The following is a 24,635-nucleotide window of genomic DNA, read 5'->3' as shown; positions in this document are numbered from 1 at the left end:
AAAACACTGAACAAGGGTTTCCAAAAAAAGAAAAGAGATAATTACACTGTACCCACCTGTGATTTGCCTTTAATTTGACTTGCTTACCCGTGGTTTAAATTTTGACACTTTACCCACCTGAGGTTCAATCCGTTACTGCTCCGTAACCCACCTCCTTGTCCGCCGTTTCTCTAACACGTTTTCTTTCACAATCAAAACACAAAACAGATCAAAAAGTTAGGGTTTTGAGTTTTTTTAGCAACGGTGATCCAAGACTACATGCCTTGAATTCAAAGTTTAATAGCGGCATATTGTCTTTAGAAAATTCAACTATCCTCACCACCTTATAATCATCATCACGTGGATCATGGCCGAACGCAAAAAGGGGCTTTCCAGAACCAGAATAATCTCTAGGTTTACTTGGCAATTATATTTCTTGTACTTTCTAATCAATGGATTCCAAATTGCTATCTCTAAATGCCAGAGGTGAATGCAAACCAAACCGTGGCAATAGTCCAAGATATTGGTTTTGTAATTTGGACAGCATAGTGGCGTGGGAATTTGCACGGCCTTGCCAAACTGATTATTGTTGTCGAGGAAAGGGACAGAGAAGTGATTGGTTGGATAGAAGTCATGTTCCTTGAGGATGAAGGTGCGATCTTTGTTGGTCTCGATGGAGCAATTAAGGTGCAACTTGATGAAGTCAGGGTCCTCGATTAATTAAGGAATACCATTGTTTGGAAATGCTGAGGAAGCGTACTAGAGACTTGACGGCTAATCGGGATAGTATTTCAGTGATTAACTCTAGCTGATCATAAGACTTAAGATTTAAATAAAGTGTACGGTGGTGTTGTATGAAACGCAAAAATACTTTTCTTTTCTTATAATCAAAATAAGGTAAACGTGAAAGGGTGCACACACACACATGTAAATCTGGTTGTTCAATTTCTCTTTTCACTTTTTTGGGTTCATGGATTTTGCTTTTGCAAGCCAAACTGGATTTTTAGATTAGTTTGCCCTTTCGCTACATTTCTCCTAGATTTGCCTTTAAAAACTCAAAATCCTAACTTTTTGATCTATTTTGTGTTTTGATTTTAAAAGAAAACGTGTTAGAGTAACGGCAAACAGGGAGGTGGGTTACGGAGCAGTAACGGATTAAACCTCGGGTGGGTAAAGTGTCAAAATTGAAACTACGGGCAGGCAAGTCAAATTAGAGGCAAACCACAGGTGGGTAAAGTGTAATTATTCCAAAAGAAAAAACATGGAACAATAACTAAGCCAAAAGTTGAAGAAATAGATGTGTTTTAACCCATTTTCCAAAATTTGAACCATCAATACTAAACTTAAATATTGGTCGAAGTCATGTACTAACCATGAGCTACAATAAAGAGGAAAGAAATTATTTCAATACCAAAGTAATGGAATTATGTGAGCTCTAAATGGGTGGTCACCGTTCTTTAGGATTTCGCAATGGCATAAAGATTCACCTATTCAACAAAACCTTTGCTCAACAATGCATGATAAAGGAAATGGACCAACCTACAGCTAATGTATCTGTTGTAATGCATTTAGATATGGTGGATGAAAATGTGCCTACGCTCAAGTACTAAAAGCAAGTGCAGGGTATTTTGTTGTGGGTGACATATAACACATGCTCTTCTTACATTTGGGATATAGTTCTTTTTAGTTTTTATCTGAAATTTTATTTATAAAAATTAAAATAAAATAAAAAACCCATACCATTGAGATGTACCCAACCACTTGTTAATCCATTAAGATCTGCAATCAAATACCTATGGCGTTTTAACCAAAATCCTGATGGTTATGCATTCAGTTTCAACCACATTTTCAATGTATTTATGCATTGAAGAGGATCCATATGGAAAAGAAGATCAGATCAATTATACCATAATCAAGACCCTAGAAACTAAGGTACCACTACTCCCATTTTAGCTAAAGAGATTGGTGACTCACAAAAGATAAACATAAATGGATCTTCCAGTACCCATAGCATTCACCATATAGGAATAGGAGAATTAACCTTTTAATCATAAATGGAAATTAGGGGAGCAGACAAGATATTTCAACCATATCCATTAAAGGAAAGCCATAAACAAGGGGATCCCAAAATAAAAAGGTTTATATCTATGAACTGTGAACCATTAATTTTTTAGAATCTACAAGTGTCAATTTCTTTCATACGGTAACAATGATCTAAACAAACAGATACATTCTTAAGACAATATCAAATGTAAAATGCATGAACACCACATAACAACACTAACATCCCATTTGACAGAGACTGTAGCCCAAAAATGTTACTGAATATTTACTGATCTCCTAAGCCTGCAAGAACCAAAAAGATAGAGACAAATTCAAATAATAAGTCCATAATAATGCATAAGGTTATCAAGAATGAATTTGAATACAACACTAGAGCCTACCCTAAATAGAAATATTGTGGGAAAGCCAATCTAGGCCCTCGTACAGCCATTCCCTAGAAGTGGCACATGTTCTCTGGATATACCTATAATAGAACCCATAGAAATGGCCCCAATCGGTAGATATTATTGAATTTCCCATGCATAGGATTAAAAATGAGAGAGAGAGAGAGAGAGAGAGAGAGAGAGAATGTCAATCAATATACCAGTGGTGGCATTGTCCGGGATTGAAGAACAAGTTTATCAAAGGCATCCACGGCATTTGGAAGATCCTTCTTGTTTGGAAATACGAGCAGCAATGCATCCCTCAATGCAGCCTAGGCATTCAACAAGAATTATATTATGCACAAAGTAACAGTATTACAATAGCAATGTTTACAACAACAAAAAATTATCCAACTTCATTCAATATGAGAATTGTTGATTATATTTATATAGTATTAGTTTTTATGAAGCACGGACACTTCATTTGGAGTCCCGTACCAATGTCATATCTGTGTCGTACCTGTCTCATAATAGTGTTCTATCTGCCATATCATGTTATAATTTTAAAAAAATTGCTCATGTCACCATATAATACCCATACCCATGTCCGTGCACCCTAGGTTTCTAGTAGAAGAGTAATGTAAGAATACAATCAACTTTTCAAAGATTAAATTTTTATTTCCTTTTAAGGCTGCATACCTAAATTAACATATTATACGTTCATTGAGCTGATATCAGGATGGAACCTTTAATTACCTCATTCAACATCCAGTGCAGATTATGCCTGGCCTCAACCATTGTCATGGTCATTGCTATCAACCATGAAAAGCATCCTTTGGTAGTAATTTCTCCACCTTGAGTAAAAGGTCTCCACAAAAGTTGACTATTATTTAGTCAGGAAATTAATCTAACTACCAACTGTAGCTTTTTCTTTTTCCACCTTTTCCAATTGCCTTCCATAGCCTCACGGTGTGATATTTTGAAGCAGTAGTCACTTTTAACCTTTAGCACCTGTACATATAGAACAATATAAAAATTGATAGCACAAAGAAGTGACTACTGAAACATTAACCATTGGAAAGAAGCATCAACCAACAATCAAATAGTGCATGCCACCTCAGCCACCAAGTAGGATACAAAAAGAAGAGAGTATAATGTTATTACTACACCACTTCAGACACTAGAATTTTATAGAACAATTGAGGCCAGAGAGATTCGACTTGGTACAACATTTTAATATGATTAAGAGATGATTAATCCCAATATATTATACCTTTTTTCATTTGATGACACCAACAGAAGCAACTCCATCACTATGTCTTTCCAATACAAGTGTACAGACTCCAGCAGCTTTACATGCTCTTGAAGAAGATCTTTTTTTAACAAAAAAAGGTTTTGCACATTTGAACTGCCGTCATGGAGAAACTAATCAAGTTTTAAAAGTAACAAAGCTCCATATATATAAGATTTAACCAAAAGAAAAAAAAAATACCATTGATTCTTTCATCTTAATCCTGCTTGAAGCATTTGCTTTAGTTTCATACTGTGTTTGTTTTTTTTTTTGGATAAGTAGTGAAAGAGATTTACTTGCTATGGACTGGGTTTTGAAGGAATTTTCATGAAATTCAATTGAGCTGGAGCCCAAAGGCAAAGAGGGTAGCAGATGGTTGGTTCCAATACCTTAGTAAGGCAGAAGAAAAAAGGACTTATGGAGGACCTGAATCTTGGCAGAAAATCAGATCTGGAAGAGAGATCTTCAGATGGGTTGAGGGATCACAGGTCCTCAACGATGCTTCTTTTTCCCCTTTTTTTTGGAAAATAAAATTAAAAATTCTTTAAACACATAATTGCAAAAGGACATTGAAATAGGTTCCTATATAATCACGGAGGCATTAAAACTACAAAAATGTGACTTAGATGATGGGTAATTTGACATTGCCTTCAATCATGAATCAAACAAAACATCATAATTCTTTTCTATATCCTAATTAAGATACCCTTATAAACTTCAAAACCCCAGAACCCTTAAATCTGTACCACCAATTCTACATAACCCAGAAACCAAAAAGAAAGGATCACTAGCAAATTAATCACCACACAAATCATCTACATAAGAAGACACTATTTTCTTTTATAAGTACATAAGAAAACACATTCATAATAAATTCCTCTAGCTTCCTAAAGAACTTCACAATGTACATACCCCAAGTCTGGGACAAAGTACCCAAATGCACAAATAGAATTCATTAATGAAGAATTTTGGGGGAAAAAAGTCATGAACAAATGGATTGCACAAATAACTAAGCAACAAGTATTCCTTAAATCTTTACAAATGTCTCATTAGTTCCACAAAATAACAAACTAAAATTAGTAAATATGATCTACCACTAGTCAAGCTCATATGTCAGCCCATTTTATGCCAAAAATAAAATTGAATTTCTTCTTTCATACACTTGTTTAAGCATCCACAACATCAAACATTGGATTTTATGATCACCAAATCATCAAGTTATCTTATCAAAGAAAAAAAGAAAAAAAAACCAAATCATCAAGTTATTTTTGCACCATAATGCAACCAAAGTTGCAAATCTTCTTCATTAAGTTCAAAAGGGTTTCGAACTACACAAATCTAAATTGGTTCCAACTCCCGCGTCTGGTGTCAATAAATTTCAAGAAAGCATGTGAAACTAAGACAAATTCAGCCTAGAAATAGAAGTCAGGTATTCGCTACACCTTGCATTTAAGTGTAATATATATTTTTATTGAATAACATTTAACATGCAACTCCAACACTTAATTTTATTCGAGGAAACATTTATTAATGTTAATTCCACTTGCTAATGGATGTATGACCACAAAGAAGGCCAAACTTTAGAACAAATATATTTAGCATTAACTTTACATTTGACAAAATTGAAATAACTATCCATGAAAGTAGGTTGAAAGCAGCAACACAAGTGCACAATTAAATCTCATCAAAAGATACAACAAACAATCTTGCACATATAAATGACGAGAAAGTTCATCTTGTAAAAAATATAAATTTTACTAAAAGAAAATACACGTCACTTATAGATTGACAAGCAATGGGTAAAAATATGAAGCTTGCCCTTGATCTGGAGAAGCTAAAAAACCTTCACACAAACTTGTGAAGCCATTCTTGAATGTTCTTATCTACTTGATTAGATGACAGCAAGTCAACCAACATGCTTGCAACTATCGCATTTGCTGAAAAACCCTTGTCAACCATTATTTTGAGATATTTCATTGCCTTTGATGTCTCATTGTGTTGCAGTAACCCTTGGATTATTGTGTTGTATGTGCGATCGTTAGGTGAACAACCGCTCCCATCCATTTTCTCAAATATCTCACTTGCTTCTTCTATCAATCCCTCTTTGCAAAGCCCTTTGAGCATTATGGTGTAAGTTCGAACGTTGGGTTGCAATCCTTTTGCAGGTAGACTATAAAAGAGTTCTCTTGCAACTGTAAGATTCCCGACATTACACAAACCGTCAATCAAAATGTTATAAATCACAATATTGTTGCCCAACGTTTTGTCTTCCATCTCATGAAACACTTTTATTGCCTCAACAACTTGTCCATTCTTACACAAGCCATCCAACAAGACAGCATAAGTTTGGGGATCTGGAGGTTGGCCACAAGCCTGCATCTTATGGAATAGTTCTAGAGCAGCCTTGTGTCTCTCCACTCGAAAAAACCCACCTATAAGAGTGCTGTAAGTCACAACATCAGGAGTTACTCCCTTGTTGGACATTTCATTAAAGAGATTCATTGCCTCATCAATTCTTTTATTTTTACAAAATCCATTAATCAATGTGCTATAGCTAACAACATTAGGTGAACAACCCCTCTCAACCATCATGTTCAATGCTTCAATGGCATTGTTCAATTTACTTTGCAAACAGTATCCATCAATTAAAGAATTATAAGAGACTATGTCAGGATCAATACCTCTTTGAATCATCATATCAAAAACTTTTTTCGCCTCTATCAACATCCCCTCTTTGCAAAATGTGTCCACCAATATGTTAAAGGTCCTCACACTTGGCACGATCTTCCTCTGTGCCATCTCGTTCAACAAAGTAGTAGCTTCTCTCCACCTACCAAAATTGCATAGGCCTCGAATTAAGGAATTGTAAGTGATAAGGTCCGGCTGAATGCCTTTACTCATCATTTCAGTCAAAAGGTTCAAGGCCTCAGTAACCAACCTATCCTTACATAAACTATCAATGATTGTGTTATACACCCCTAATTTAAGCTCAAAATCTCCTTCTTCCAATTTCCTGAGCAACCCAATAGCCATATCAGTCTTACCAATCTTACACAGAGCATTTAGTATCGTTCCACAAGTAAATGCATCAGGTTGATACCCTTTCTTCTCCATATCTTCTACCAACTTCATAGCTCCAGCAATGTTACCTTGAAGACAGAGACCCTTGACAAGGGTGTTTAGAGTAATAGCATCTGGGTGATAACCAAGTTTCAAAATTGTTGCTAAGACAGAGAACCCAAAATCTACCCGGTTCAAATGGCAGAAGCAATTAATCAAAGTATTGAGAGTCGGACGACTGGGAGCAATTCCAGACGAGCCCATTTGTTTAAATAGAGTAATGACTACTGGGTAATGCTTCATTCTTGTAATGGCACCCAAAATGTGATTAAAGTCCACAATGGTAGGCAAAGGGCGCATGTGAAGCATTTTATCAAACATGTCTAACGCATCATCAACATTCCTAAAGCTTCCACATTTACACTCATCTCTCATGGATTTCAACAACTGATACCGATTAGAGTTTTTTCTATCACAACTTCGAGTACGAGTAGAAGAAGAAGAAGAAGAAGAAGAAGAAGAAGAAAAAGCATGAAATGGAAATGGAACAATAATGAAAGGATAGGAAGCACGAAGCGTACCCATTTCCCTTCACTGAAGATTATTCGGGTTCCAGCTAAAAATTCGGATCGGGTTTCGCTGCAGTCAGAGATGGAAGCGATGAGTTTGAAGATTGAGAGAGAGAGTACGCAGTAACAGTTTACCACAGCTGCCAGAGAGCGAGAGAATGGCTTCTTTTCTCTTATTTCTTTTCTTTTGAGTTTCTAATTTTAAAACATTTTAAGAATTTTTGAAATAATAAAATCAAATTAAGTATCTAAGTTTCTCAACAACAAAAAAAAAAAAAAAATATATATATATATATATATATATATATCTAAAATCTTCTCAAAAAAATATATCTAGAAGAGAAATACTCCTACTATGTTCAACGTTGTGGGGTTGAAATTTGAAATTAAAACAAGTAACAACATGCCTTAAAATTTGTTGTGAAAATATTATATATATAGCAATACTCTATATAAATTTTTTTTGTTAAAATTTATATAAAATTATTTAGAATGGAATAAAATAAGTCATTTCCCTAAGATAAAAGTTTTTAGGAAAATTTTTAATAAAACCTTACACCAACATCCACTTGGCATCACCCTAAAGCTGGAGAAGATACGGCATCAAGCGTCAAACAGTATCAAAATTTAATCATATTACAATTCGATCACTACTCTCATTTATTGAAATTTGATATAATTGATATGATATTATTTAATACTATTTACTTTTTTCTAAAATTGAGTACTCTTAATCACAGTGCATTCAATCAAACTCAATCAACTTTAAACTATTTATTTGTTTCAAAGTTCTGATAATTTCTAACAAATTTTCTTTAAATCAATAATTGTACAACAAAACTTCCCCAATAAATGCATAATATTTTAAGAGCAAAATTTAAGCATAATTCCTTACATTTATTAGGATTCTATACCTTAGGTTCTTGAATTAAATTCATCTATGTAATTGCATTGGCCAATACAATACAAAATGTGTTATCTTCTCCCAAGAATAAATAAATTGAACTGTGTAAGTTATCGATTAATGCAACCACATGAGTGAATTTAACATAATAGAAGTTTTAATCTCTATTATTTTTTCTCTTAGTCTAAATAGAAATTTAAAGATAATTATAGTTATTTATAGACATTTATCATTATTATATTTGTATATGAAACTCAAAAATCTTTTATTCTACTATTTCTAGAAAATATAATATACTAAGATCCTAATGTAATTTCAACTTAGTTGATTTGGGCGTGATTCATTTAAATCTTATAACTTCCAAAATGTTTTATTTAGATATCGAAGTTTCTAAAAACATTTTATTTAAACCTTTTTTCACAATTTTTCTAATTGTCATGAAAAAAATGGTGTTAACCAATTAAATTACAATACTCTTAACTAAATAATATGTATTTTAAGATTTAAATTAAAAAAATTTGACCATAAAAATTTAAATAAAAGACATCCAAGACTCTAAGGTTTGAAAAGTAAATTAACAGTGTTTTATTGAGTGGAGTTGTTATACTTGATTGTAGTTTAGCGGAATTGTTAGAAACTAAAGGTGTTAGAAACTAAAGATGGGAGAGGTGTCATTATAAGCTTCAGTGTCTCACAGTAATATATTACACTAAACAAAGAATAAGTAAATAAAACAAAATAAAAAGTTCAACAATATAAGCTATCAACACCAGATGGTCAAAACTTCGTGGCCTACAGCCCAAAAAAAACAAAAAAAAATTCGTAGGCTTCAACTTGGATATTGGTCAAATTCATGTACCATAAGCAACAATGATGAGAGATGAATCTCTTTCAACACCAAGTGATGCAGGTATCTGAACTCTAAATGGGTGACCCTTCTGGCCTTCTCAAAGTGTGGCATATTGGTTCACCAATTCAACAACTTTGCTCAACAATGCAATGTTGAGCAAAGTGATGCAAATATCAGAGCTCTAACTTAAGATGTGATGCGCATTCAAAATTTACTTGGCCTCAAGTACTAAAAGCAAGTGCAAATATTAACAAATTGTTGTGGTTGCTGTATACAAGAAGCTCTCCCCACAGTTGGAATACAATTCCTTTTATCTGAAATTTCATGAAGACCCCCAGCTATTGAGATGTAACCAATCACTTGTTAATCTATTAAAGCTTCAACAACAAAATCTTTGGGCATTTAACCAAAATCCTGATGGTTATAGATTAAGTTTCAACAACTTTTTGAATGCGTCCCATAATCAAGCCCTAGAAACTGAAGTACCACTTACTACCACTATTCCAAACAAAGATATTCCAAACAAAGAGATTGGTGACACGTAAGATTATCGTCAATGGATCTTCGAGTACCCATGCAACTTCACCACATAGGAGGATTGACCTTTTAATCATAAATGAGAATTAGGGGGAGGAGAAACTATTACAACCATATCCATTGAAGGAGAACCAAAAGCAAGGGTATCTCAAAATAAGCAAGGTTTAATCATATCTATGAACTGTAAATCATGAATTATTTAGAATCTACAAGGCAAATGTCAATTTCTATCATATTGTAACAATGATCTAAACAAACAGATACATTCTCAAGACAATATCAAATGTAAAATGCATAAACACCACATAACGACAAAATCCCTTTTGACAGAGATTGCAGCCCAAAAAAGTAAATGATGATTTACGGATCTCCTAAGCCTGCAAAAACCAAAGAGAAAATATTAATAAACCAGCCCATAACCACATCGAAGATTATCACTTACGTTGCATGCAGCACTAGAGCCTAACCTTGTTAGCAATATTGTTGGAAAGCCAGTCTAGTCCCTCGTACAGCCCTTCCCCTGAAGTGGCACATGTGCTCTGGATATACCTGAAATAGAACCCAAAGTAATGGCCCCAATCAGTGGATACCAAATTTCCTATGCATAGGGTAAAACATGAGAGAGAGAGAGAGAGAGAGAGAGAGAGAGGGAGTGTGTGTGTGTGTGTGTGTGTGTGTGTGTCTGTGTTAATATACCAGTGGCGTTGACGGAGGGAATGAAGACCAAGCTTATCAGTTATTTCAGCGGCATTCATGGCATTTGGAAGATCCTGCTTGTTTGCAAATACAAGCAGCACAGCCTCCCTCAATTCATCCTAGGCATTCAACCAGCAATATTATTATGCACAAGAAAATTTTAAACAAAACTCACAGATGGTAAGTAAAATGAGCTATTGGCAGTAAGATGTACAAGGCGTATACATGTTATTAATACCAAAACAGTTGAATTAGAATACAGCAGAGACTAACAGTATTACAAAGAAATGTCAGTAATAAAATGATCCAACTAATTATGTGAATTGTTAATTATATTTAATTGTGTTAGTTTCTAATAGGCTAATAACATAAAAAAATCAATAACCTTTCCAAGATCTAACTAAACTAAAACATTACAGGTTCCACTCAGTTTATAACAAGATGGAGCCTTTAGTTACCTCATTCAACATCCGATGCAGCTCATCCCTAGCCTCAACCACACGGTCACGGTCATTGCTATCAACCACGAAGATAAGCCCTTGAGTGTTTTGGAAGTAATGTCTCCACAAAGGTCGAATCTGTACATGCACCATACAAGACTTAGAAAATGGACAGACAATAATGCCTAAGGGAAAGTATAGCGCTCAATAAATTTAACTTGGTGTATCACCAACAACATATTAATAACAATAGATCACCCATAAGCATGCCATTTTCAAAGTGTGAAAAGTACCTATGTTAACCAACTAATGCATGATACAAACATAAAAGCATTCAAGTATACACATGCCTAATTGCATATGTATGTATGTATACATACACACATACATACATACATATATAGAGAGTCGTGTGTATAGATTATGTACGATGTACGCCACAACAGGAATAGCTGTCCTCACATAGAATAAGGAAAAACTGAAAATACAATATGGCATTCAATGTAGCTTATGAATATGTTATGTGCTGATGGAATAACTAATCAGCACAAGACCGTCAATAAGCACATAAATCATGAATGACTACACATGCCTAACACAAAAACATACTTCCTCTTAAAACTAAGGAAGAAACTGAAAGGCAAGGTGGCTCAAAATAATGTACATACATTATTTTTATGATGCATGCTAATGGACAAGCATCTAATTAGTACAAGGCCAGACATATGCACATAATAACCAACAGCAACTAAACACAAGTTATCAGATACTTGTCTGAAATGTCTGCCACAAGCTGAATAGCTTTTCCTTAAATAGACAAGGAAAAACTGAATCAGAAGGTAGCTAGTAGATGTAGCTTATGAATTTGTTGTGTGCTAATGGTTCAATATCTAGTCAGCACAAGACCGTCCATAAGCACTAAAGAAACTAGGTGCACATGACAATTACAGAAACATGATATAATTAACAATCTTTTCCTGATTTCACATTTATGCTTAAAGTTTCAGTTGTTATCAAACTTAAATACTAAGATCACATACCTTGTCCTGGCCCCTGACATCCCATACAATGAAGCTGATGTTCTTGTATTCTAGTCTCTACATTGAAACCTGAGTAAAATGCAAATTGTATCAATTGCAAAAATCAAATGCCAAGCAACAAAAAAAAGGTAAAATCCAACTACCTCTAACTACAAACTAGCAGCACATCTATACAACCAAACAATTTTGAAAGAAATAGAAAAAGTATACCAATTGTAGGAATGGTGGTCACAATCTCTCCAAACTTGAGCTTGTACAAAATGGTGGTCTTACCAGCTGCATCGAGACCCACCATTAGAATTCGCATCTCCTTCTTGGTAAAGAGCCGACTGAAAAGCTTGGTGAAAGACAGCCCCATCTTTTATCTCAAGTTGAATCCCCAAAATTCTAAGTCAGATACCAAATTAATCTAACATAAATGAACTCATACCTACCTATATACACATCACATAACTCCTGATTGTATAATACACACAATATTCAAATCCATGATTATAATGACTTCTACATCAACCCGTATGGTATAAAGTGTCTTGTTTATCAACTCATAGTTATGATATGATATTTTTCAAGCATTGACCTAAGAAACCTACATCAAATTAGCCCAACAGTCTACATATATCACAGAATTAAATTACCAAAGATCTAAAAGAAACAACTTTATCTCAAAAATGAGATCATATACAATTCTCTTTTTTTTTGATAAGTAATCCGGAAGCTTTTATAAATAAAGGAAAGAAAGACATACAAGGAGTTCATGATGATGAACAATAAGAAAAATCTACTAGGAAACAAAGTTAAAGGAGGGCAAAAACTCAGCGAGAGAAGAGCAATTAGAAAACCCCCAACAACGAGACCACTCTAAGAGACTACGCTGGCATAATAGATTCAACTCAACCAAGGTCTTCTCTTTGTCTTCAAAGGAACAAAGATTTCGTTCCAACCACACAATCCACATTAAGCACCCTGGAACCAAATTCCATATGTCCGACTTATCCTTTCCATGCCACTGATGCCAACAAGGAATCAACTCCGCCACCGACCCTGGCATAACCCAAAGAATCCCAAAGGTCTGAAGCATACAAGACCAAAGAGAATGGGTAACAAGACAATGCAAAAGAAGATGGTTAACCGACTCCCCATCCTTGCAACACAAGCAACACCTATTAACCAAAGGCCGACCCTTAAGCATAAGGTTGTCCAAGGTGAGGATCCGACCATGAGCAGCAGACCACAGAAAGAAAGCCACGCACTTGGGGATCTTCGGTTTCCAAACCCCCTTCCAAGGAAGCCAAGAATTCGAAGCACCTCGGATCGCGAGGTAGTAAGACCGAGTGTCAAACATACCATCCCCTTTAAGCCGCCAGTAAAGGGTATCTCTCCTACTACCCTGTGGAATGCGAGATTGGATAAGCCGGAGTAGAGAATACGAAGCAGCCAACTCCCAATCTTCAAACGCTGTATAAAACGTTAAATTTCATACTCTAACAGTACCCCCTTCTGGAATCCACAAAACCTCAGAAATACAGGCATCCTTAACCGCTGAACACACATAAAGCTCAGGATAGAGAGCTTTTAGGGTATCATCACCAATCCACCTATCATGCCAAAAACGGATACGAGTTCCTTGCCCCACTACAAAAGAAAGATGCTTAGAAAAGTCCTCCCAACCTTCGTTAATGCTTCTCCAAAGGCCGCACCCATGGGACCTCCTGCAGTCTCTAGTCCTCCACCCCCTTTGATCCTCGCCATATTTTGAAGAGATAACCCGACGCCACAGGTGGGTATCTTCATGGCCATATCTCCATAGCCACTTCCCTAATAAAGCTTGATTAAACGACACCACCTTTCTTAACCCCAATCCACCCATCTCAACGGGTAAACACACCTTATCCCAAGCCACCAAAGGATATTTAAAACCCCCCTCAGAAGACCCCCAAAGGAAATTCCTCTGAATACTTTCCAATCTAATCGCCACTGCTTTAGGAATAGTAAAGAGAGATAGAAAGTATGTCGGGAGACTTGAGAAAGTACTCTTTAATAACATGAGCCTACCACCCTTAGATAAATAGAGACGCTTCCACCCAGAGAGCCTCTTCTCCATCTTTTCCAAAATAGGATTCCAGATCAAGGGAGACTTAAAAGAAGATCCCAAAGGCATCTCCAAATATTTCATAGGCAAACTGCCTACTCTACACTGAAGCACATTAGCCAAAGCATCTAGATTATTCACCTCCCCAACGGGGACAATCTCGCTTTTCCCAACATTGACCTTCAAACCCGTAAACGCCTGAAAACAAGACAACACCATCCTAATTGACAACACCATCATATACAATTCTCATTGACTAAACCCATCTAAAACACAAATATTTGCACCCATCAATAACCATATGTATCTTACACCATGAATCAGATCTATGAAAAAAGGAGATGATATTTTTAAAAAGGCCTATTATTTATAAATAATAAAGATAACATTTTTTATGGAAGACAGCCACTGATTCATGTTTCATCAATTTTCTACGAACACAAAACATTCTATGGAACAAAAATCAAAATGGGTTCCGACAAATTACATCTAAAAAGGTCCTAGATGTAACAGATCTATGAGAAACCTCAAAAGCAAAAACGAATAAAATAATTAGAATAATATAAAATAATGTTTGTCAAAATTCACATCCAATAAAATGATATTGAGTGGAGTTCTAGCTCTAGGTTACAACTAATTTTGTTGCCAAACTTTTTCCATATATAAATATATAAAATAATTAGAATAATATAAAATAGAAATTATTTCCCTAAAAATACTTATATTTTTATGGAAAGCTTTAATACAACCTTGAACCCACATCCACTTTGCAAACAAACCTTTTTTCTTTTTCTTTTTTGAGATTAACTTTGCAAACAAACCTAGTCAGCTTTAAACTTTTTTTTTTTTTTAAAGTTCTAATAATGTCTAATAACTTTTCTTTAATACAACAAAGCTTCCCCAACAGATGCATAATGTTTTAAGAGAAAAATTTAAGCACAATTCCTTACATTTATTAGGTTCTATACGATTTGAAGGACAGATATTTCTGTGGTAGTCATAATTGCCAAAAATTTAGCAAAACCTTCAACTCCTCTCTCCCAACTTCTTTGGTAAACAATCACTAGCTCTCAACAAAATCTGTGTTAGTTCGCAGGTCATTTGGATGCCCCTTGGCAAACATCCTGGCTGATAGAATTGATATTACTTCTATGTCCCTCGGTTTCAACCTGCCACTCTGTGTCTTTCCATGCCATTGGAAAATGCATCCTGACTTCAAGTTTGACTGGAAAATTAGGGCCTCAAACATTAACCCTCTCCAAGTATGCACCTTGGATATTAGCTGTTGCCACCAGCATCATTGACAGGAAATTTGTTGCTCAAGTTTGTTTGGCAATGGACAAGTGTGCACTGTCAGCTTTCAATTGAAGTTATTCCATGCAAAAGATAGCCTTTCAAAAGAGTATTCTTTATCAGTACCATACTAATTCTTTGAATTATCTAAGAAGGGCCTCTCCATTAATAGCTTCAACTTCAATGAAACATCATTTCCCTTGATTTCAACTGGGAATACTGCAAACTACTCTGCAGGTGCTGACCTGGAGAATTCAAAATATTTCAGAATGGTTCCATGAATTCTTTCAAAGTACAAGGACATATTTTTTCCTGTGAAACCTTATGGGATGATACTGGAATTTTTTTAGAACTATGTAGAAACCATTATGATTGAATCCATTACTGATTTTAGCTCCAACTGCTCGTAACCATCAACACTGATAAGTGCAGAAGATGACCCAAAGTTTGTTACTACATCAGATCAACAGACTAAATAAATTTCTAAACTAATTCTCTTCAAGTTAGTCGCTGATACCCAAAAATAAAAAAGCAATTTCTTATGATATTCAAAAAAAAGTAAATAAATTATGAATGGAAATGAAAACAGCATCTTTGGCATTGGTAATGCATGTAAAGCATAGGCGGAGATATTATTAATTTATTATATTAATCTAATGGAGGATGCATTGGTTAGCTAATGTTAAGAGAGCACAATGGCATACTTTATCTCTAAGTCCACAAACCTTGTACAATTGCACCATTGTCAGGACTCAGGGCTATATTATGCTCCAATCCAACCATTTCTAGATACTTTATTAGGTGATCAATAATACGTTAAAATATCATTTCAATTCAATGGTGTCAACCATCCAATTTAGATCAAAACATTGAGAATCTTACAAAGTATATAATAATTGCTGTCTCCGATAAACAATGTGATGTGAGTGGTACCTTAGCCAGGAACCCATTTTCCAGTCCTGCCTTCATTCCTCAAGCCAGTTTGAGTTTTGGGTTGAGTTCCTTTCAAACTCCATAGAGACTAAAGTTCTCCTTCATAGTTCTCTCATCCAACAATTCCTTATGAGGATCTACCATGAGGTACACAATGCTAGTTAAGTTTATTTTTAGAGCCAAATTTTCAATTGCTTCTACTTGGAAATTGCAATGACACCCAAACCAAGTCATTCCTAGAAGTATATACCTTTGCCATAAATGAAGTTCTGAATGATTTAATTAAGGGCAACAACTTGAGCCAGGATTAATGACAAACTCATCCGACCCAAATAATTTGAGAGAATCTTGTTCGGTTAAAAATCCCAAACAAAACATATTTTTAAAGGAAAGTTAACCGAAGCATTTGTCCTTCTGTTTTAGCTAGAGAAAAGTTCAAATATTTTTTAATCATAAATTATTATAGATACATTTTCAGATGTTTGGATAAATTAATTAATTATTATGAAAATAAGTGTCACCTGCAAAATTCTAAGCAACAAAAGAATTTGTAAAATCCAACTACCTATAACTACAAACAAGCAGCACTTTATATAATAAAAAAAATGTTAACAATATAGAAAAAGAATACCAATGGTAGGAAGGGTGGTCACAATCTCTCCCAACTTCAGCTGGTACAAAATGGTAGTCTTGCCCGCTGCATGAAGACCCACTATTAGAATATGCATCTCCTTGGCAAAAGGCCAGTTGAAAAGCTTGGTGAAAGAAAACCCCATCTTTTATATCAGGATAAATTCCCAAAATCACAAGTCAAAGACCAAATCAACCTAACAAGAAAACACTCATACATACATTCACATCACTTAGTTCCTACTTCCTAATAGTACACACAATATTCAAAACCGTGAATATTGGAATTAGACCAGAAGGTGCAGATACAATAAATATCTCATTATAATGATTTTGCAGTAACCTACAACACGACTTTTATAAACCTTGTTGTATATTTCACAAGACCTATGGGATTATCTACCTTATACTTGACCAAACATGACATCACTATGTTAACCTTGTGTATTTCAAAAATATTGGTTTCTTTAAGCATAACATCACTAACTAAAACTAAGAAACCTAACCCAAGTTAGCCTCGTACGTACCACAAAATGAAATTACAATAGCTCCATGAAATGTAATTAATCACTAACATATGAACTATCTTCAGCTATATGATCACAAGGTGGGAGTTTCCAATTCATTTCATTTACTTTAAATCGTAAATGTCATATTGACTAAACCATTAAGTTAATTTTGTATTGAAAATATTTAGCATTAATTTAAATCAAAAAAAAAAAATTTGAAACAACTATCCACTAAAATGGGTTCCAACTTCCAAGCAACAACATGAGTGCACAATGAAATCGCAACAAAAGATAGAACAAGTACAAACAACCATGCATGCATAAATGAAATAGAAAAATCATGAAATGAATACACATCACTTAAAGATTGACATGTGATGGGTAAAATATGAAACTTGTCCTTGATGTTGAGATACTAAAAAACCTTCACACAAGCTTCTGGAGAAATTCTTCAATGTTCTTATCTACTTGATTGGATGACAGCAAGTCAACCATCATGCTTGCAACTGCCACATCTGCAAAATAACCCTTGTCAACCATTATTTCAAGATATTTCATTGCCTTTTGATGTCTCATTGTGTTGCAATAAACCTTGGATTATTGTGCTATATGTGTGATCGTCAGGTGAACAACCGCTCCCATCCATTTTCTCAAATATCTCACTTGCTTCTTCTACCATGAATTATTTAGAATCTACAAGGCAAATGTCAATTTCTATCATATTGTAACAATGATCTAAACAAACAGATACATTCTCAAGACAATATCAAATGTAAAATGCATAAACACCACATAACGACAAAATCCCCTTTGACAGAGATTGCAGCCCAAAAAAGTAAATGAAGATTTACGGATCTCCTAAGCCTGCAAGAACCAAATAGAAAATATTAATAAACTAGCCCATAACCATATCGAAGATTATCACTTACGTTGCATGCAGCAATAGAGCCTAACCTTGTTAGCAATATTGTTGGGAAGCTAGTCTAGTCCCTCCTAAAGCCCTTCCCCTGAAGTGGCACGTGCTCTGGATAAACCTGAAATAGAACCCAAAGTAATGGCCCCAATCAGTGAATACCAAATTTCCTATGCATAGGGTAAAACAAGAGAGAGAGAGAGAGAGAGAGAGAGAGTGTGTGTGTGTGTGTGTGTGTGTGTGCGTGTGTTAATATACCAATGGCGTTGACGGAGGGAATGAAGACCAAGCTTATCAGTTATTTCAGCAACATTCATGGCATTTGGACGATCCTGCTTGTTTGCAAATACAAGCAGCACAGCCTCCCACAATTCATCCTAGGCATTCAACCAGCAATATTATTATGCACAAGAAAATTTTAAACAAAACTGAGAGATGGTAAGTAAAATGAGCTATTGGCAGTAAGATGTACACGGGGTATATATGTTATTAATACCAAAACAGTTGAATTAGAATACTGCAGAGACTAACAGTATTACAAAGCAATGTCAATAATAAAATGATCCAACTAATTGTGTGAATTGTTAATTATGTTTAATTGTGTTAGTTTCTAATAGGCTAGTAACATAAAAAAATCAATAACCTTTTCCAAGATCTAATTAAACTAAAACATTACAGGTTCCACTCAGTTTACAACAAGATGAAGCCTTTAGTTACCTCATTCAACATCCGATGCAGCTCATCCCTAGCCTCAACCACGAAGATAAGCCCTTGAGTGTTTTGGAAGTAATGTCTCCACAAAGGTCAAATCTGTACATGCACCATACAAGACTTAGAAAATGGACAGACAATAATGCCTAAGGGAAAGTATAGCTCTCAATAAATCTAACTTGGTGGATCACCAACAACACAGTACTAACAATGGATCACCCATAAGCATGCCATGTTCAAAATGTGAATAGTACCTATGTTAACCAACTAATGCATAATACAAACATACAACCATTCAAGTATACACATGCCTAATTGCGTATGTATGTATGTATGTATGTATACATATATATAATTGTGTGTATAGACTATGTACGCCACAACATGAATAGCTGTCCTCACATAAAATAAGGAAAAACTGAAAATACAATGTGGCATTCAATGTAGCTTTTGAATATGTTGTGCTGATGGAATAACTAATCAACACAAGACTGTCAATTAGCACATAAATCACGAATGACTAACACAAAAACATACTTCCTCTTAAAACTAAAGAAGAAACTGAAAGACAAGGTTGCTCAAAATAATGTACATACATTATCTTTATGTTGCGTGCTAATGGACAAGCATCTAATTAGCACAAGGACAAACATATGCACATAATAACCAACAGCAGCTAAACACAAGTTATCAGATACTTGTCTGAAATGTCTGCCACAAGCTAAATAGCTTTTCCTTAAATAGACAAGGAAAAAATGAATCAGAAAGTAGCTAGTAGATTTAGCTTATGGATTTTTTTGTGTGCTAATGGTTCAATATCTAGTCAGCACAAGACCGTTCACAAGCACTAAAGAAACTAGGTGCACATAAATATTACAGAAACATGATATAATTAACAATATATTCCTGATTTCACATTTATGCTTAAACTTTCAGTTGTTATGAAACTTAAATACTAAGATCACATACCTTGTCCTGGCCCCCAACATCCCAGACAGTGAAGCTGGTGTTATTGTATCCCACAGTCTCCACACATTAAGTTGCAAATCTTCAAGTCAGTGGACAAAAAAGCTACTTCATTAAGTTCAAAAGTGTTTCAAACTACACTAATCTAAATTGGTTCCAATTCCCAAGTCTAGTGTCAATACAGTTCAGGAAAGCATGTGAAACTAAGACAAATTCAGCATAAAAATAGAAGTAAGTTATTCACTACACCTTACATTTAAGCATAATTATACTTTTATTGTAACATTCAACACGCAACTCCAACACTTAATTTAAGCATAATATACATATATTAACGTTTATTCCACTACCTAATGGATGTATGACCACAGAGAAGGCCAAACTTTAAAACAAATATATTTCGCATTAACTTTACATTAGACAAAATTTGAAATAACTATCCATGAAAATAAGTCGAAAGCAACAACATCAGTGCACAATGAAATCTCAACAAAAGATAGAACAATTAAAAGAACGATCAATCTTCCATATATAAATGAAAAGAAAGTTCATCTTGTAAAAAATATAAAATTTAATCCAAAAAATTAAAATAAAAAATACATGTTGCTTACAGATTGACAAGCGATGGGTACAAATATGAAGCTAGTCCTTGATCTGGAGAAGTTAAAAAACCTTCACACAAACTTATGAAGCAATTCTTTAATGTTCTTATCTACTTAATTAGATGACAGCAAGTCAACCAACATGGTTGCAACCATCGCATTTTCTGGAAAAACCCTTGTCAATAATTATTTTGAGATATTTCATTGCCTTTGATGTCTCATTGCATTGCAATAACCCTTAGATGATTGTGTTATATGTGTGATCATTGGGCGTACAACCGTTCCCATCCATTTTCTCAAGCAGCTCACTCGCTTCATCAATTAGTCCCTCTTTGCAAAGCCCTTTGAGCATTATGGTGTAAGTTTGAACATTGGATTGCAATCCTGTCGCAAGTAGACTATAAAAGAGTTCTCTTGCAGCTGTAAGTTTCCCAGCATTACACAAACCGTCAATTAATATGCAGTAAATCACAATATCGTTGCCCAGCATTTTGCCTTCCATCCCTTGAAACATTTTTATTGCCTCAACAATTTGTTTATTCTTACACAGGCCATCTGTCAATATAGCATAGGTTTGGGGATCTGGAGGTTGGCCACAAGCCTGCATTTTATGGAATAGCTCTAGTGCAGTCTAAGGTCTCTTCACTCGACAAAACCCACCTATAAGACTACAGTGACAAAATTGGGAGCCACTCCCATGTTGGACAATTCAAATTGAAGTTTATAAAACAATAGAATATATAAATAATTGGAATAGAATCAAATTGAAGTTTATTTCTTTCATGGTACAACTTTTATGGCTATTTTAGGAGGAGAAAAGCTATGTCCACAACACTTTCATAACAAATCTTAAGTGGCAAGTTATTATTAGTTGTTACTAGTGAACAAATAAGTAATTTAAGTAGTAAATTCAAATTAAAACCAATAATAAGTTATCACTTATGATTTGTTGTAAAAATGTTATTGACATAGCACTTCTAATTTTAGGAGAGCTGATCGCATTGTTCATGTGTGATATGGTTCCCAAGACCTATTTTGTATCTATCACAACTCCATAGACAGTAAAGTTCTCCTCCCATCCAATAACTCCTTGTGAGGGTAAACCAAATCTTCACTTCAAATAAAACCTATTTAATTATAGATTTTTAAAATATATATATATTGAAAGGGAAAAAACATCAATGATATGAAAAGAAACATCACTTCATAAAAAGTAAATAACCACCTCCAACAAATATACATACACCCTATAGATTGACTGGCAAAGTCTTAATAAGTAATTCTTGAAATACTTTATCTGCTGGATTTGCAGATAGCAAGTCAACCAACATAGATGCAGTGGTTGCATTTGCTGAAAAACCTTTATCAACCATTATCTTAATAAGTTCCATAGCCTTTGTTGTCTCATTCTGTTGCAGCAACCCTTGGATTATTGTGTTATATGTGCAATTGTCAGGAGAGAAATGGTTCCCATCCATTTTCTCTAGCAACTCACTTGCTTCATCAATTAGCCCCTCTTTGCAAAACCCTTTGATCATTATATTGCAAGTCCGAACATTAGGTTGCAATCCTTTTGCATGAAGACTATTAAAGATTTCTCTTGCAGTTGTAAGTTCCCCGGCATTGCACATACTGTCAATCAAAATGTTGTAAAACACAATATTGTGGTCCAACTTTTTGTCTTCCATCTCTTGAAACAATGCCATCGCGTCTCCAATTTTTTTGTTCTTACAAAGGCCATCCAAAAAGATAGCATAGGTTTGGGGATCTGGAAGTTGGCCACATGCTTGCATCTTATGAAATAGGACTAGTGCAACCTGGGGTCTCTTTACTTGACAAAACCCACCTATAAGAGTGCTATATGTCACAACACTAGGAGCCACTCCCTTGTTGGACATTTCATCAAAAAGGCTCCTTGCTTCATCAATTCTTTTATTTTTGCAATATCCATGGATTAATATGTTATAGCTAAACACATCAGGTGAACAACCCCTCTCATCCATCATATTAAATGTTTTGACTGCATCATCCATTTTGTTTTGCAAACAGTAACCATCAATTAGAGAATTGTAAGTGATTGTGTCAGGCCTGATTCCTCTTTCAATCATCACGTCAAAAACTTCTTTTGCCTCCTTCAGCATTCCCTCTTTGCAAAGTGTATCCACCAATATATTGAAGGTATACACATCTGGCATGATCTTCTTTCGCACCATCTCATTCAACAGAGTAGTAGCCTCTCTCCACCGGCTGAAATTGCATAGGCCTTGAATTAAGGAATTGTAAGTGAAAAGGTCCGACTGAATGCCTTTACTCATCATTTCAGTGAAAAGGTTCAAGGCCTCAGCTACCAACCTATCCTTACATAAACTGTCAATGATTGTGTTATACACTATCAGATCAAGCTCAAAATTCCCTTCTTCCATCTTCCTAAGCAACCTAAATGCCATACTAGTCTGTCCAATCTTACACAGACCATTTAGTATTGTTCCACAAGTAAATGCATCAGGTTGATACCCTTTCTTCTCCATATATTCTACCAACTTCACAGCTCCAGCAATGTTACCTTGAAGACAGAGACCCTTCACAAGGGTGTTTAGAGTAACAGAGTCTGGGTGATAACCAAGTTTCAAAATTGTTGCCAAGACAGAAAACCCAAAATCTACTCGGTTTAGATGGCAGAAGCAGTTAATCAAAACATTAAGAGTAAAAACATTGGGAGAGACTCCGAATGATTCGATTCGTTTAATTAGAGAAATGACTACTGGGTAATGTTTCATTCTTGCAATGCCACCCAACACGTGATTAAAATCGGCAATGGAAGGCAAAGGGCGCATGTGAAGCATTTTATCAAACAGGTCTAAGGCATGATCAACATTCGTAAAGCTTCTAGATTTGCACTGATCTCTAACAGATTTCAAGAATTGATTTTGATTGTGATTGTGATTCGGGGTTTTTTTAGCACTAGCAATACTAGTAGTAGCAGCAGCAGCAGCAGCAGCAGCAGCAGTAAGAGTAGAATAACAATAACAACGAAAACAAGCGTGGGAAGAACGAAGAAGCGTACCCATTTTCCTGAAGACCCAGCAAGCAAACAATTCGGCAGCGGAAATCAGAACGAAAAGATAGAGTTTGCGAATTGAGAGAGAGAGAGAGAATCGGTTCGGTTTTGAGGGCAGTTTCCTTGAACTAAGCTACTGAGAGTGACAGGGCATCAATTGGCCTTTTTTTGTCCAATTTTTTTCTGAGCTTATCAAGAGACAAAAGTGGTCGGGTTGGTTGTGCTGCTCAGGGGATAGACATTTCCCATCAGGCTAATAAGTTAGCGGTGTGGTGAGAGAGCTTAAAAAAATAATTGGGGAAGGGGGGCGGCTGAAATGTGATATTTATATCAGCTAATAGGCTCGAACTTTGGATCAGTTGGCCAAAACACACTTACAACACCACTACGCTAATGATCAGTAATGTGCTAAAGTTACATAATTATATATATAATCGGTTTCGTTAGGTCAATTTCAGGGCAAAAATATCCAGCGCCACCACCAAACCAAAAACAAAAAAAAAATTGAAATTTAAAAACTGAAATCAAAGAAAACCGACCAAAATTCAAAATTTCAGTCAGTCCATTCAGTTTTTCGCACACCCCTAAGTGAGAGTAGGCGGTACTAGTCTTTCATACATTGTACCTAATAAGTTGCAATATCAACTAAAATTGCAAACTAACACCAATCTCCAAACAATTTCGTTAGTTAGTAAGGTTTCTAAACTATTTAGTAAATTAACATCTCGAGTCTTTTAGACTCGATTTTTAAACATGTTTAACATGGCAAACGGAGCATAGTACTGACACATTAAATGCTAATGTGACCATTAAAATAAGGACAAAATTGTTTGTAGCTTAAGGCTATAAACCCACTCAATATCTTTCTATTGGAAATGAATTTTGACAAATCCACCGTTGTTGTAATATTTATTTTATTAAGTGAGTTTGTAGCCTTAAGTTATAAACAATTTTGTTACTAAACTTTGTCCTTAAAATAATAATAAAAAAATTTATTTGTTATTTAATAAATGTCATGTCAGATCCATGTCTGCTTAGCATTTTAAATTTTAATTGATCAATTTTAACAAAAAAAGGAAAAGAAAAAAAAGAATTAAAAATAAATAAAAACACGTGAATTTAGATCTAGCATCCTC

General features: G+C 34.9%; 3 protein-coding genes and 2 long non-coding RNA genes across 5 annotated transcripts; all 5 read right to left on the bottom strand.

The window, feature by feature from the left end:
• Nucleotides 1-2,080: 2,080 nt before the first annotated feature.
• LOC142629976 (uncharacterized) lies at nt 2,081-4,840 on the bottom strand. The gene is made up of 4 exons (XR_012843180.1): nt 3,679-4,840; nt 3,162-3,416; nt 2,424-2,737; nt 2,081-2,325 (listed from the first exon to the last, which is right to left on the bottom strand). It is a non-coding gene; the product is annotated as an uncharacterized LOC142629976 (long non-coding RNA).
• A 337-nt stretch (nt 4,841-5,177) lies between these two features.
• Nucleotides 5,178-7,443, bottom strand: LOC142629972 (uncharacterized). The gene has a single exon (XM_075804031.1). The coding sequence runs from the start codon at nt 7,339-7,341 to the stop codon at nt 5,542-5,544; it is 1,800 nt and encodes a 599-aa protein (XP_075660146.1). The 5' UTR covers nt 7,342-7,443; the 3' UTR covers nt 5,178-5,541.
• A 2,317-nt stretch (nt 7,444-9,760) lies between these two features.
• Nucleotides 9,761-10,927, bottom strand: LOC142629973 (ADP-ribosylation factor 2-like). The gene is made up of 4 exons (XM_075804032.1): nt 10,771-10,927; nt 10,313-10,431; nt 10,084-10,165; nt 9,761-9,993 (listed from the first exon to the last, which is right to left on the bottom strand). Exons 1-4 carry the CDS (start codon nt 10,903-10,905, stop codon nt 9,988-9,990), a joined length of 342 nt encoding a protein of 113 aa, XP_075660147.1. The 5' UTR covers nt 10,906-10,927; the 3' UTR covers nt 9,761-9,987.
• An 865-nt stretch (nt 10,928-11,792) lies between these two features.
• LOC142629975 (uncharacterized) lies at nt 11,793-17,669 on the bottom strand. Its single transcript, XR_012843179.1, has 5 exons — nt 16,742-17,669; nt 16,111-16,247; nt 14,835-15,422; nt 12,003-12,179; nt 11,793-11,861 (listed from the first exon to the last, which is right to left on the bottom strand). It is a non-coding gene; the product is annotated as an uncharacterized LOC142629975 (long non-coding RNA).
• A 3,954-nt stretch (nt 17,670-21,623) lies between these two features.
• Nucleotides 21,624-23,765, bottom strand: LOC142629969 (uncharacterized). The gene has a single exon (XM_075804030.1). It carries the CDS (start codon nt 23,507-23,509, stop codon nt 21,689-21,691), a length of 1,821 nt encoding a protein of 606 aa, XP_075660145.1. The 5' UTR covers nt 23,510-23,765; the 3' UTR covers nt 21,624-21,688.
• Nucleotides 23,766-24,635: the final 870 nt, after the last annotated feature.

Source organism: Castanea sativa, chromosome 3 (assembly GCF_040712315.1).
Source record: "Castanea sativa cultivar Marrone di Chiusa Pesio chromosome 3, ASM4071231v1".
In the NCBI taxonomy this organism is placed as follows: Eukaryota; Viridiplantae; Streptophyta; class Magnoliopsida; order Fagales; family Fagaceae; genus Castanea; species Castanea sativa.
Note: the sequence above shows the minus strand (reverse complement) of the source record. Positions and strands in the feature narration are given on the sequence as shown.

Bases quoted from the DNA above. Each gene is read 5' to 3' on its own strand.
- LOC142629972 (XM_075804031.1), bottom strand. From the start codon at position 7,341: ATGGGTACGCTTCGTGCTTCCTATCCTTTCATTATTGTTCCATTTCCA.
- LOC142629973 (XM_075804032.1), bottom strand. From the start codon at position 10,905: ATGGTGCATGTACAGATTCGACCTTTGTGGAGACATTACTTCCAAAAC. The intron at 10,432-10,770 runs GTAACTAAAGGC...TTGAATGCCTAG, and splicing joins TGCATCGGATGTTGAATGAG to GATGAATTGAGGGAGGCTGT. The intron at 10,166-10,312 runs GTATATTAACAC...GTTCTATTTCAG, and splicing joins TCCCTCCGTCAACGCCACTG to GTATATCCAGAGCACATGTG.
- LOC142629969 (XM_075804030.1), bottom strand. From the start codon at position 23,509: ATGGGTACGCTTCTTCGTTCTTCCCACGCTTGTTTTCGTTGTTATTGT.